Source organism: Arachis ipaensis, chromosome B04 (genome assembly GCF_000816755.2).
Source record: "Arachis ipaensis cultivar K30076 chromosome B04, Araip1.1, whole genome shotgun sequence".
Classification (NCBI taxonomy): Eukaryota; Viridiplantae; Streptophyta; class Magnoliopsida; order Fabales; family Fabaceae; genus Arachis; species Arachis ipaensis.
This window is the reverse complement of record NC_029788.2, coordinates 117,267,545-117,281,164: the sequence shown is the minus strand read 5'-3', so window position 1 is coordinate 117,281,164 and position 13,620 is coordinate 117,267,545. Positions and strand designations below refer to the sequence as shown.

General features: G+C 36.4%; 1 protein-coding gene across 1 annotated transcript; it reads right to left on the bottom strand.

Moving 5' to 3' along the window:
- Positions 20-2,714, bottom strand: LOC107634961. Its single transcript, XM_021121729.1, has 2 exons — positions 2,427-2,714; positions 20-212 (listed from the first exon to the last, which is right to left on the bottom strand). The coding sequence occupies exons 1-2, from the start codon at positions 2,610-2,612 to the stop codon at positions 126-128; spliced, it is 273 nt and encodes a 90-aa protein (XP_020977388.1). The 5' UTR covers positions 2,613-2,714; the 3' UTR covers positions 20-125.

The window sequence follows — 13,620 nt, the reverse complement described above, 5'->3', positions numbered from 1 at the left end:
ATTACATATTACATGATCCAAGGCTTACTAAACATTAACAGTAATAACAACACTTTAAAGTTGTTCATATGCTCAGCATTTTAACAAACAAATCTGTGAGCACCCGCGACAGCGATCAGATATTATCATTCAAAGTCTTTATAGTCTTTAGTTCCAAAGTTCTTGCACCAGATTTGGGAAGGGATCGGCCGAACAGGATGATGTGGCCGTTGCTGAAACATTAAGAAAACAATTCTTCTCAGCCAACAGATCCAAAGTATAAAAGGAAAGAAAACAATGTGTCATCCCTTTTTCATTAGAAAGAAAATTAAAGAATAACATACAACTTAAAGAGTTGAACCAACTTTTTTCTACCACTTAAAAAATGAGAAGAAAAAGTTCAACTCATCCAGCCATTCAAACTTGAAAGTAAATCAAGGGTTGAGGTAAAAACAGATCAACATTCCATTTTGTATCCACCAAAATTCTGGAAGCCAGAATAAAATCCAGATGGCTGATACAGAATATGTTCCAAGCTAACAAACTATTAAGCATTATTAAAAGTTAGACATTAATAGTTAGACATTAATATACAAGGTTAATGCTTTATAGTGGAGGATAAGTATCTGATGTCTGAGAGACATTCATGGAAAAATATGGATAATAAACAACCAATTTCAAATGACCATAAACATCTACCATTGCCACTTGTAGTTTAGATATATGCTGATGCATATATACCTTTATTCCAAATTTCCACCTACAGGTTCATATTTCAGCTAGTAATTTACCAATACTTTCTAGAGTAACATTGCCATTTTAGAGTAACTTTAAACTTTGATGGTTAAACATCTTATTCACAGCAATACGACCTTACTTTTTTAGTTACAACAGCAAAAACTAGGCCTTATTCCAATAGACGGGATTAGCCATACAGATCAAACAACCCATAGTATCTCTCTCAATAACTGCCTCAAAACTTTTCTTAGGTCTGGCTATATCTCTAGCTGCAAAACTACCCTCCATCTAATCCACTCTCCTTATTGGAGTCATACCAGGTCTTCTATAGGATGAGATTTTACCATCTAATCCGTTCTATTCCAACTCTCTTCCTGGTACATTTATTCCAAATTCTATCTAGTTTAATGTGTGCACTCATCCATCTAATCACCCCCCATCTGAACAGCTTCCTACTCCACATCCTCATCATCTCAATTAACATTCATTCTCACACAACATCCTCATCTCCTAAAAGCTGAGCAAAACTGCTCAATCTTCATTATGAATTAAAGGAACGCGGGGGAGATGGGCAAAGCCATGCACAACTTCTTCAACTTTATAGTAATAACCATTTCTCTTTTGGAAAGTTTTTAATGTGAGAAAAGAATTCATTTCTACTTGAAACTCAATTCTATGATTTGAAATTACTTTAATATACTAGTAGAATTGAATTCAATTTTTTGGTTTGGAATGATTTTTAAACGAGTTGAATTCTTCTTTTACAACTTCACCCTTGATAAAATCATTTTCATTAAACAATCACTTATAAATAGGGATATTTTTTACATTTCAAATGTTAAGTATGGTTGTTGTGAGAATTAATTTGGAAATCAAACCCTTTTTGGTCTGATTTATAAACAAAGTAAAAATGAGCATTGAAATTTAATTCATTTTTATCTGTTCCAAAACATGAAAAAGAATTCCATTATTGAGTGAATACAAATTCTTGCGATTCCAGACATACTCTAAAATTCGGATAGCCTGGTAGCGTAGCAACATAACCCAATTACGATAGATTGGAGAAAAGCAGAAAACAATTACATCCTTTGAATTAAATAAAGCCACAATTTATAACATGCTTTTGAGCTGTAACTTAATTCATCTGCAAACAAACCCAATTTCACAAAATGCACAAAGTGAAGCTAGAAAGCTATAATGACAAAATGTGAATAACAGTGCCCGCTATCCAACTGAATGATTGATAAAAAATCTAAAAATCTAAACAAATGCTTGATCAAGGTGAAAACAAGGAAAACTGGCTGAAAAGGTTGTTGTTTTCATCTTAGAGATAAGCAAGAGAAACAGAGAATAATAATGTAATCATCAATCTTAACATAGATCAACATTTCAGCATTCTAACTAACAATGCAAAATAAACAACTTTCAAATCTCAGGCTCCAAAACAATCCTATGTTAAAAAAATAAAAAATAAATAAAGAACAAAGTTCAATAGAGTAATCCTAAATCCTTAGCCACCTCCAGAATAAGATACTAGAAAACCCAGATTCCATTAACACACCTAGAATTCCCAAATAACACAAACTGATTGCGCAACCAGTCAATAAAATCATCAATCAACAAACCCTAAAAAATCCACCTAAACATTCAAAATTTCTGCAACAAATTCAACAGAAAAAAAAATAAGATCATAGATTGGGAAAAGGGACCTCGAGCTCCGCGGATTTCATAGCGAGTGGGACACAGATGAGGAAGACGCCGAACATGGCTATGGCGGTGTTGCGCCTCCAGTGCTTAGGGCGGCAGTAAGGGCCTCCGGTCATGCTCCATACTTTGCTCCTGAAATCTCCTCCATGAGCTCCATGGCCGTGATCTGCAGCTCCGCCTCCTCCCATGGTTCTTTCCGATTCGGTTTTCTTTCGGAAAATTGGTCACAAAATGGAGCAAGAGTGGTATGAGAATGAATGTGTGTGAGAGTCCAGGTTAAAATGTTTTATTATTTCAAAAAAAAATATGTTTTTGGTTACAATTTCAAAAAATTTTAAAAATTGATAAATTGACCCTTTTTAATTTTAGAGTAAAACTTTTTTGAGAAAGTCTAGGAGGTCAGTAATTTTTGTGTTTTGTGACTAGCACATAATCATCAAAAGAAAAGTGAATGATCTCCCACCATTGAATATAATCTCAACACCATTAAAAATATTATTGATGACTAATTGATGGTTACAAAACACAAAAATTACTGTCCCTAGCACTCCTCTCCTTTTTTTGGTCCTTATCCATTTTCAATTTGAAGTTTTGGACAATTCTTTAAAATAGAGACAAATCGGTCCATAAAATTCAATTTCATTAGACAAATCGACCCTTGTGTAAATATTTTAAGTAAAACTTGATAAATTTTACTTACATATGTTAGGTTTTTAAGTTGAGGAAGACACTTGTACTACACTTAACTGAGGTGGATAATAACGATTTGTTTGGGACAATTAACTCTCTAGCTAATCATCAGAATGACATCGTCATTTAAATTGATTCCATTACATAACCTAATAGAAACAGCTAATTCTATGACAAAAAAACAAATCATGAGTAATGTATATCGATCTTCAACTTCTCAGCGACGTGTTGGAGGAAAGCAGATTGCAAAATTCATGGATTCAACTAGCAATGCAAGTGGAGGTAGTAGGAGAAGAAAATTCGAATACCCTAAATGCGAATATAGAGCGTATGCTGACATGCAAGAATTACATACAATGAAAAAGTCAAAGAAAATTTTTCTCGGTACTGCTACTATAATATAAGTGTATATCCATTATTTCTTCAAGTATGTTTTGAGTAGTTTAAGTTCAAGGTAGATTTGTCAATATTGTGTGAACTTTGATATTAACTTGGTTGATAGTTTTAGTATGTTTGCTTGTACTGATTTAATGAACTTTATTTCAGAGCCACTGACTACATTCCAAAATTTTTGCGTGGTTGGATGAGATAATTTCAATTCAGTTTAGCAATGTGTAAAAAAATCATGCTAAATATTTGTGAAGTTGCTAGAAGATAAAATAGAAAAATTAAAAGAAAAGTTAGAATTTAGCAACCAAGAAAAAACAAACAAGAGAAAAATATAAGTTTTTATAGTTATTCTTTTATGTAGTGTGGACAAATAAATAAATCACACTTTTATACAAAACATTTTTATAAAAAAAAATATTTTTATTTGAATAACTCCCTTATGTATATTGTATTCTAGTGAGTTGTTGTGTAATGTGAAGAGAACTATGGCTAAAAGCCCTTCTCTATTTTTGAACCTTGCTTTTATGAATGGATTATCACCTTTTGATTTTATTCAAGTACTCTATGAATAGATTTGGCACGACAAATAATTTCTATAATAATATATACAACAAATTAAAACATAATATGTCCATCCAAAGCTAACAAGTTCATACGTTAACAATATGTTATCTATCTCAAAATATCATTGTTTTTGTTAAGATATTATCATAGCAGCACATAAGTGATACTCCATACACTAAAAATATATAACCATCCCGAAATACCATTGTTTAAGTTTGTTAAGGTATCATAGCAGTACAAAAGTAACAAGTTCATACATTATATCCATTCCAAAATACCAAATTTACTAAGTCAAGCACCTAATAATGTATTCAGATTGATATCAAAAGACAAACACTAATACACAAAATACACTATATATCACTATTTTGGAACAGAAAATTAGCCATTGACACCCTTCCTTTGCACATCTTGCTGTGATTTTCTTTGACTCATTCTTGAGATATTGAAGCTCTTTGCCTTTAAACACAAAGATGTTCTTCAAGGCTTATTTTATTGAACGTTGTCATGGCACAAAAGATTTGTCCAAACTCAAACTGCACTTCACCATATTCTGCATCCTCATTGAAGTATGGATAATTTGGTCCACCATCATCTTCATTTGAAATAGGAGAGTTAAAGGCCTCTAATTAATATACATATGGCTGAGTCCACCTCCTCCACAATTGGATCTGACTTGGGTCTATCCCCTGCCTCTTCTGAATTTGGAGTACTATCCCTTGACCCATCTCTAAGTCCATTGTTTATTTTATCTCCATTACAATTAGAACCATTTCATGATTTATTCCTTGGCCCATTCCTTGCTTCATCTTGTAAAAGTACATATTTTTTGGTCCTTCCCATATATTTTTTTTATACTTTTTTTTCTCTTGTCACAGGACACATTTCTAGATTTTTTATTAAATAAATAAAATAAATGCATTAATTATCGAAATAAATAATTTTAAAAATATTTATTGTTTTGCGTTTTCCAGTCATATCTCGTCTACATTGTAAACGAGATATGAGACGTCAGCTGTGTCGTGTCTATCTCGTTTACAGTGTAAACGAGATAAGGCTGAATGGCACCTATAAGTAGAAGTCGTTTACACAGTATTTTTGGACCCCACTTTGACCTAGTCAAATTCTTTCTCCCCTCTTTTAACCGTTTCCTTCCATATTTGAGTTCGATACGGTGATGGCACGCCAGGCGGGCAACGACGGTGACATCAACAGACTAAACGAGACTTCGCATTACGTTGGGGTGGCCGACTTTGAGGTTAGTTGCGTTATGTTCAGTTAATCTAAATATGTGGACATTGTTCGGGCAGTCTCATAGTGACAAACACTGAGTAAGATGCTTTAGGGTTGGACTGTATGATGAATTTAGAACAATATTTGCTTGTGTAAGATTTGTTTGACTTAATTACCATTTGCTTACCGACATAAGTAAGTTAGAGACAGGTGTAGAGTAGACACATGGTAGTATGTTCCTCAGTAGGAGTAGTACTTTGTTCTTAAGTAGAGTAGGAAAATGTATTATTATCTATTTATAGGTTAAAATTTTATTTTCATTCCGCAGAGGCCACGCTTTCCGTTGCCCTAGCGAGTCAGCCATATCCGTCCTCCACCCGACGCCATCATCCCGTATCTGGCTGAGGTCGGATTCGGCGACACGGTGCCGCTCAGGGACTTCACATTTGACAATTCCCTAATTTCGGCACTCGTGGAGCGATGGCGTCCGGAGACGCACACGTTTCATCTTCCGTGGGGTGAGGTCACTATCACCCTGCAGGACGTGGCATACTACCTGGGCCTACGTGCACACGGGAACCCCGTTGGGGGGTGCCTTCGTGACTTTGGTCGGTGGTACAACACTGAGACGTGGGCGATGGTGGAGCAGTTGCTTGGTGCCAGGCCTCCGGTGGTGGCACAGCAGGCGGCGCAGAGGAAGGAGTCGTTCACGCTGAAACTGGTCTGGTTGCGTGATCATGTCCGTCAGATGCCCCCCACCGACGATCCTGAGACCCTCCGACAGTATGCCCGATGCTACGTTATGTTACTGATCGGAGGGTATCTGCTGACAGATAATGAAGTATTGAAAGGCACATATAAACTTAATATTACCAGTATCCGAGGTTCTGTCGAAGGGCCACACAGAGGCTCCATTGACATCCATTATCAGCTTGATGGCACTGCACATGGTACTTTAACCGGTCTGATTCTATCACTTGGTACTCCGCACTCCTCCAAATACTGTAGTTCTTCACACCCTGAAGCACTGCCTCTCGGCTTCTAAACTTATGGCCGACCCAAAACTCTACACTGCAGTCTAGGTTGTAATCCTCTTCACCCGTGTCAAGAAACGGAGTCCTTAAAAGAACTGAGGATTGGTGGTTTAGAAGTTATAATAAATACTCGTTGTAAGTATAGTTACTAAACCAAGCAATCAACCTTTCTTACAAAAGTTTTGGTTGTCACAAGTAACAAACCCCTTTTTAAAATTGATAACCGAGTATTTAAACCTCGGGTCGTCTTCTCAAGGAATTGCAGGGAGGTATGTTCTTATTATTGGTTATGAGTCTTGTAAATTGGGGGTTTTGGAAAGAAGGAGCAAGTAATGTAAGATAACAAGTCGTTAAAATAATAAATAACAAAGCTCTTGGCAAGGTATAAGAATTGAAAGTCCTATCCTAGTTATCCGTATCAATTGTGATGAGAATGAATTTTTCTTCCACTTTGTTAACCTCTAACTATGGAGGTAAGTTAAGTGGATGAACACTTTTGCATGCTTCCTTTCCATCCTCTGAGCCATTCCTGCCCTATAAACTCTGAAATCACTTAACACACATATCACGACATCTAATGGTAATAAGAGAGGATTAAACATAGGGAACTTAAGGCCAAAGAAGCATGTTTTCAATCAAAGCACATAATTAGGAAGGCAAATGTAAAACCATGCAAATAGTATGAATAAGTGGGTAAAGAGTTGATAAAAACCCCTCAATTGAGCACAAGATAAATCATAAAATAGTGGTTTATCAACCTTCCCACACTTAAACATTAGCATGTCCTCATGCTAAGCTCAAGAGAAGCTATAAAGATGAAGAGGAATGGTAGATTAATATGAAATGCAACCTATCTATATGAATGCAACTACATGCAAAATGTTTCTTCCTACTTGGTTAAAAATAAATAAATCTTCCAAGATAAACATAAATCAGATTTCACTAATTCAAATTATACAATGAAAAGCAAGTCAACTTGTAAGAAGATAGCTCATGAAAGCAGGGAACATAGAATTAAGCATTGAACCCTCACTAGTAGTGTATATCACTCTAACTCTCAAGTGTCTAGGATCAATCACTCTATTCTTTCTTAGTCATGCTTTCTAATCTTTGTTCTTCATCTAACCAATCAACAAATACTTAGCATACTAATGCAAACATCATGAGGTCTTTTCAGGGTTGTAATGGGGCTGAGGTAAAGGTAAGGGTACATGTATGGCCAAGTGAGCTATAATATGAATCTTTGACTAACCTAAGCTCTCACCTAATATACATATACTCTATATGTTAAATTCATGCCTAACTACCCATAATTCTCACTTTTGTATGATTTCCATACTCATGTACCAAATTTTTTATATTTCTTTACTTTTATCACATGTGCATTGATCTTTTTATTAACTTAGCATTGGGGTAATTTTGTCCCCTTATTTATTTATTTATATTATATATATTTTTTTCTTTTTTTCTTTTTCTCTTTTTTTTTGAATCATAAAAGCAAACATAACTTATCAATGCACATGGATTCTCCATTATTTTTCTATTTTGGTTTTTCATGAGTAGGTTCCCAAATTCCCAATATTCAAATAAATTAGAAACATGATACATTCCTTTATTAACCCAAGTTTCCATAATTTCCCCACACTTAGTTGATGCACAATCCCTATCTTAAGCTAACCAAATATTCAATTGAGATATTTAATTATTTTTTTACTTAAGGCTAGTGATGTGGTAAAATACAGAACAAATGGGGATTAAAAGGCTCAAAGTGGCTGACAAGGGTGATTTAAAGGGTAGGCTTATTTGGGATAAGTGAGCTGAAATCAAACAATGGCCTCAATCATATGCAAGCATGTAAATACACTAAATAATGGACATATAGATTGGAACAAAATATAGATTACAATCATAGAGAAGAAAACACACAAGAATAAAAATTTATGGTTAAATAATGTAACCATGTAAATAAGTTCAAAATCTCACAAGTTGTGTGTTCTTTGGCTCAAAAACCATGTTCCAAATACAACTTCAAACAAGTTTTAATAGAAATTTTTTTTTTCAATTTAAATTAGTGAAATACTATAAAAATTTCTTGAAAAAGAAAATATTATTTCAATCAAGTAGTAACTAAATGCATAAAATCAAATAAACATGCAATCAAACATGCAAATGCAACAACTAACAAGAAAAATAAACCATTGGTGTTGAGATAGAAGAGTAACTAACCCATGGAGATCGGTATCGACCTCCCCACACTTAAAGATTGCACCGTCCTCGGTGCATGCTAAGATGTGCAGGTGGACGAGTTGTTCCAACTGATGTTTTTCTTTAATGATTGTGCAGATGGACTTGTTTGTCTCCCCTTATAGAAGTTTCTCCCTTTTTCAGTCTTCGGTGGCCAGCCTGAAAAAAGAGAAAAAGAAGAACAGTAATCCAGAAATAAAGATAAAAGAAAATATGGTTGGGTTAATGCCAGATAATGAGGGTCTCAATTACATGGTAGCTACAACATGCAAATGAGAAAACAGTAGAAGTACATGGCAAATCAAGAGTGCAAAAATTTGCAAAAATAGGGAAGAGAGTGTGGGTAAGGAGAGATAATATAAATTCATGTCAATGTAAAAGTAATACAGGTATAAAAGATTGGCATTGATATAAATAATATTACCTATCCAGAATAAAACAAGTCACTAAGCACCCAAAATAATTCAAGAGAAGATGCAACAGTTAAATAAGAAAATTCAACACCAAAGGAAAAATAATGAATTTAGAAAAGAAAAATAAAAATATGCACAAAATTAAGATGCAATGAATGAAATATGAAAATAAATTAAGTAAAAGAAAATGAAAGATAAGAAGAATGAGAAGGGAAAGAAGGGAAGAAGAAGTAAGTAAGAAAGGATAAGAAAAATTAGGATTGGGGAAGAAAAGATAAGATATTTGGCAAATTAGGATAAGATGTGCGGCGCAAGCGACGCGGACGCGTGGGGCACGCGGTCGCGTGACTTGCACTTATACGGATTGACGCAGTCGCGTCGGTCATGCGGTCGCGTGACACAGTTTATGCTACTGGCGTGAGGGCAGCCTCGCGCTCGCACAACTCTCTGTTCGAAACTTAGTATTGCCAAAATCCAGGGTGACGCGGTCGCGTGGTCGACGCGATCGCGTGAGTGGCCATCATGGGGATCTGACGCGGACGCGTGAGCCATACGTCCGCGTGGTAAGGCGTGTGCGATCAGCATCAGTCCAGCACCACTCTAGCACAACTTTCGGTCGTGCACCCTTTCTTACGTCGAAATCCAAGGCACGCGGCCGCGTGAGTTACGCGGTCGCGTGGGAGGCCAATGTTCCCAAGTGACGCGGACGCGTCAGCAACGCGGTCGCGTGGGATGATTTGTGCCATTGGCACGCCTCCAGCCACGCTCCTGCGTGACTCTCTGTTCGATTTCTCTTCTTCACAACGCACATGTGACGCGGACGCGTCAGTGACGCTGCCGCGTCGCGTGCGTGCTTTTTTTTTTTAATAATGCAGTATGCATAATGCAATGCTAATATGAGTGTTATGCAAAATTCCAGGTTCAATACAATAAAATAAAATAAAACTCGAAAACAAATAAAACTAAATAAAAATGAAAAAGGAACGATCATACCATGGTGGGTTGTCTCCCACCTAGCACTTTTAGTTAAAGTCCTTAAGTTGGACATTTGATGAGCTTCCTGTTATGGTGGCTTGTGCTTGAACTCATCGAGGAATCTCCACCAATGTTTGGAATTCCAGTAGCCTCCGGGATCCCAAACTAGGCGCAGAAAGCCTTCAAGTAAGTTAAAGCAAGTGACAAGGCCCCAAGAGTGTTGATTTCTAGACTGAATTTCGGGGTCCGAAATCTTGCTTTTGCACCCGTCTTCTTATTGATCATTATGATTCCATCTGGGTGGCAAGCAATTTGAATTCTCACTAAAGCGGCCAAACAACTTCCTAGACCCATTCAGCTGAGCTCTACACCAACCCTTGCATTTGAACTTAAAGCTTCCAACCATAATGAACCTTGCAGGACAATTCTTACCACTAACCATCTTCCTCTTACTCTTAATGCCACAAAGAGCTCTAAGTTGACCATCCGTCTCCAGTAGCCCATATTCAAGTGGAATTAGAAAGCTAAGGGATATGAATTTTACCCACTTGAATGTTGTGAAGAATGATGGCAACTTAGGGGGAGGGGTCTCCAATAACTTCGGCAAGGTGATTTCAAGCCCCATTCCCCTGGGCTCTTCCTTAACAGCTTCCACCTCTTTGCAAGCTTCTTCAATTTCAACCTCTTTCTCTTGGTAGCTGTCTTCCAATTCAATTTCTTCTTCATTGTTCACCAAGAGTGTGGGAGGTTGTGCTTTTTCTTCTTCCATCTCCATGTCAAGTTCAATGGGAGAGGATTCAATTGCGGATAAGAATTCATCAATGATTGAATCCATCTCTTGATCAACCTCTTCAAAGTCTTCAACCATGATATGTCTTGGAGGTTGTACACCCTCTTCAACATCAATTTTAAACGTCTTTGAGGGAGGCTCTATGTCTTGACTTTCCCAAGGAGGTTCAGCATCTCCTAAGTCTTCAACCACTTCTTCTTCTTCAATAATTCCGGCTTCCTCCACTTGTTCTAGTACAAATTCATGCTCCTTAATGTCCACCAAAGTTTCTAATGTCTCCTTCATACTACGTTCTTCATTAGATTGTCCACATGAAGCCATGGAGGTTCCTTGAATGTCTGAATGTTGGGAAGGTAATCAATTTATCGCTTGATCCAATTGTTTAAGTATAAAATCGTACTCCTCCTTGATGGTGACTTTTCTATGATAACTCCCTTCAACTACTCCTTCATCTGCAAAGGTCTCTTCTACCTTCACCTTTAGTGCCTTCTCTAGCTCTTTATGAAGTATGGATTCGCGAAGATGATCCATTCTCTCTTGTTCTATGTCAATAGCATCATTGAGATCATGTTGCTCTCGGATTGATGGATGTGGGTGCTCTTCCATGGATGGTGGTGATGGGATAGAGAGATCATTCTGTGGTTGAGATGGAAGTGTACTGGAGCTTGCGAGTTGAACATTGGAGGTGGAGGGTTGGTCCATGCGGGATATAAGATTTTGAAGTGTGGAGGTGAGACTAATGAGAAAGGTAAGTGTGCTTTCCATGGAGGTTTGGGGTGGATAGGAGGGTTCATTTATTTGGAAGACAGGTTCATAATACGGAGGTGGTTCTTTTTGATAAGGAGATGGAGATGGTGAATATTGAGGTGATGGTTCTGGGTATGGTTCATATGGTGGTTGGTGTGGTGGATAAGGATTATGGTCATATGGAGGTGAGTGGTGGTGAGGGGCTTGTGAGTAGGGTGGTCCAAGGTTATGTTGAGAAGGTGATTTATTGGCATATGATGGAGCTTGCTGGTAACTACAAGGGGGTCCACCATATCTATTGTCTTGGTATGCATTGTAGGATGGTCGTTGTTCATGGTATTTTGGAAGGTGATGTTGCCGAGATGGTTGATCAGATCCTCGTGGCTCCTTCCATCTCTGATTGTTTTGACCTCGATGCATGTCCCTGTTATAATTTCCATTCCTTGCAACAACATTGGAACCAAACTCAAAGCGAGAGGGGTGAGAACTCATAATAGTAAATAAAAATTAAAAACGAAAATAAAAATAAATTTTAAATTAAAAGGTTATTTAAATTTTTGAATTTGAAAATTAAATTTTTGAAATTTGAAATTTGAAGTTTTGAAATTTGAATTTTGAAATTTGAATTTTTAAATTTTTGAAATTTTGAATTTTTGAAATTTGAATTTTGAAATTTGATTTTTGAAATAAGATAAAATAACTAAATTTTTGAAAAAAATTTTTGAAAATTTTTTTTATAACTAAATAAAAACCAATAACCTCTTAATTTATGAAAAAAAAGTAAAAAATAAAAACAAGTAAAAAGCAAATATTTACAATAACCAATAATAGGGCACACGTTTGCAATTCCCCGGCAACGGTGCCATTTTGAAAGAACTAAGGATTGGTGGTTTAGAAGTTATAATAAATACTCGTTGTAAGTATAGTTACTAAACCTAGCAATCAACTTTTCTTACAAAAGTTTTGGTTGTCACAAGTAACAAACTCCTTTTTAAAATTGATAACCGAGTATTTAAATATCGGGTCGTCTTCTCAAGGAATTGCAGGGAGGTATGTTCTTATTATTCGTTATGAGTCTTGTAAATTGGGGGTTTTGGAAAGAAGGAGCAAGTAATGTAAGATAACAAGTCGTTAAAATAATAAATAACAAAGCTCTTGGCAAGGTATAAGAATTGAAAGTCCTATCTTAGTTATCCGTATCAATTGTGATGAGAATGGATTTTTCTCCCACTTTATTAACCTCTAACTATGAAGGTAAGTTAAGTGGATGAATTAATTTTTATTCCTCAGATCCTAGTCTTTCCTTGGGAAAAGTTAGAGTTATTGGAACTTAAATTAATTCTTGAAGAATTCCAATTTTCAATCAACAATGAGTTTGATAACTCAAGAGTCACCAATTATTTAACCAAAGCCAAAAGGGAAAATATCTAAATTAAATTAAAAGCATTTATAAATAAAGCAAAGCAAAATTAAATCTGAAAATACCTCGAATTGCATTAATAATAGAAGATCAATCTAAACATAAAGAGTTCATAAATTAAATTGAGAAAAGAAATTAAAAGAACATTGAACCTGAGATTGAGAGGCACTCCTAAAACTAAGAGAAATCCTAAATCCTAATCCTAAGAGAGAGGAGAGAACCTCTCTCTCTAAAAACTACATCTACTCCTAAAATTATGAATTATGAGCTTGATTATGAATGGATGCATTCCCCCACTTTATAGCCTCTAATCTGTGTGTTTTGGACTGAAAACTGGGTCAAAAACAGCCCAGAAATCGCTCTCAGCGATTTCTGTTACGTTCAGGTTGCGGGAAGGTGATGCGGAGGCGTCGTCCACGCGGTGGCGTGGATTGAAGTTCGCAGATGCGACGCGGCCGCATCATTCACGCGTTCGCGTCGCCTATCGTCGGAGAAGCTATGGCAAATTATATATCAAATCGAAGCCCCGGACGTTAGCTTTCCAACACAACTAGAACCGCATCATTTGGACCTCTGTAGCTAAAGTTATAGCTGTTTGAGTGCGAAGAGGTCAGGCTGGACAGCTTAGCAATTTCTCCAACTTCTTGTATTCCTTCCACTTTTGCATGCTTCCTTTCCATCCTCTGAGCTATTCCT

Bases quoted from the DNA above. Each gene is read 5' to 3' on its own strand.
- LOC107634961 (XM_021121729.1), bottom strand. From the start codon at position 2,612: ATGGGAGGAGGCGGAGCTGCAGATCACGGCCATGGAGCTCATGGAGGA. The intron at 213-2,426 runs GTCCCTTTTCCC...TTAATGTTTCAG, and splicing joins TGAAATCCGCGGAGCTCGAG to CAACGGCCACATCATCCTGT.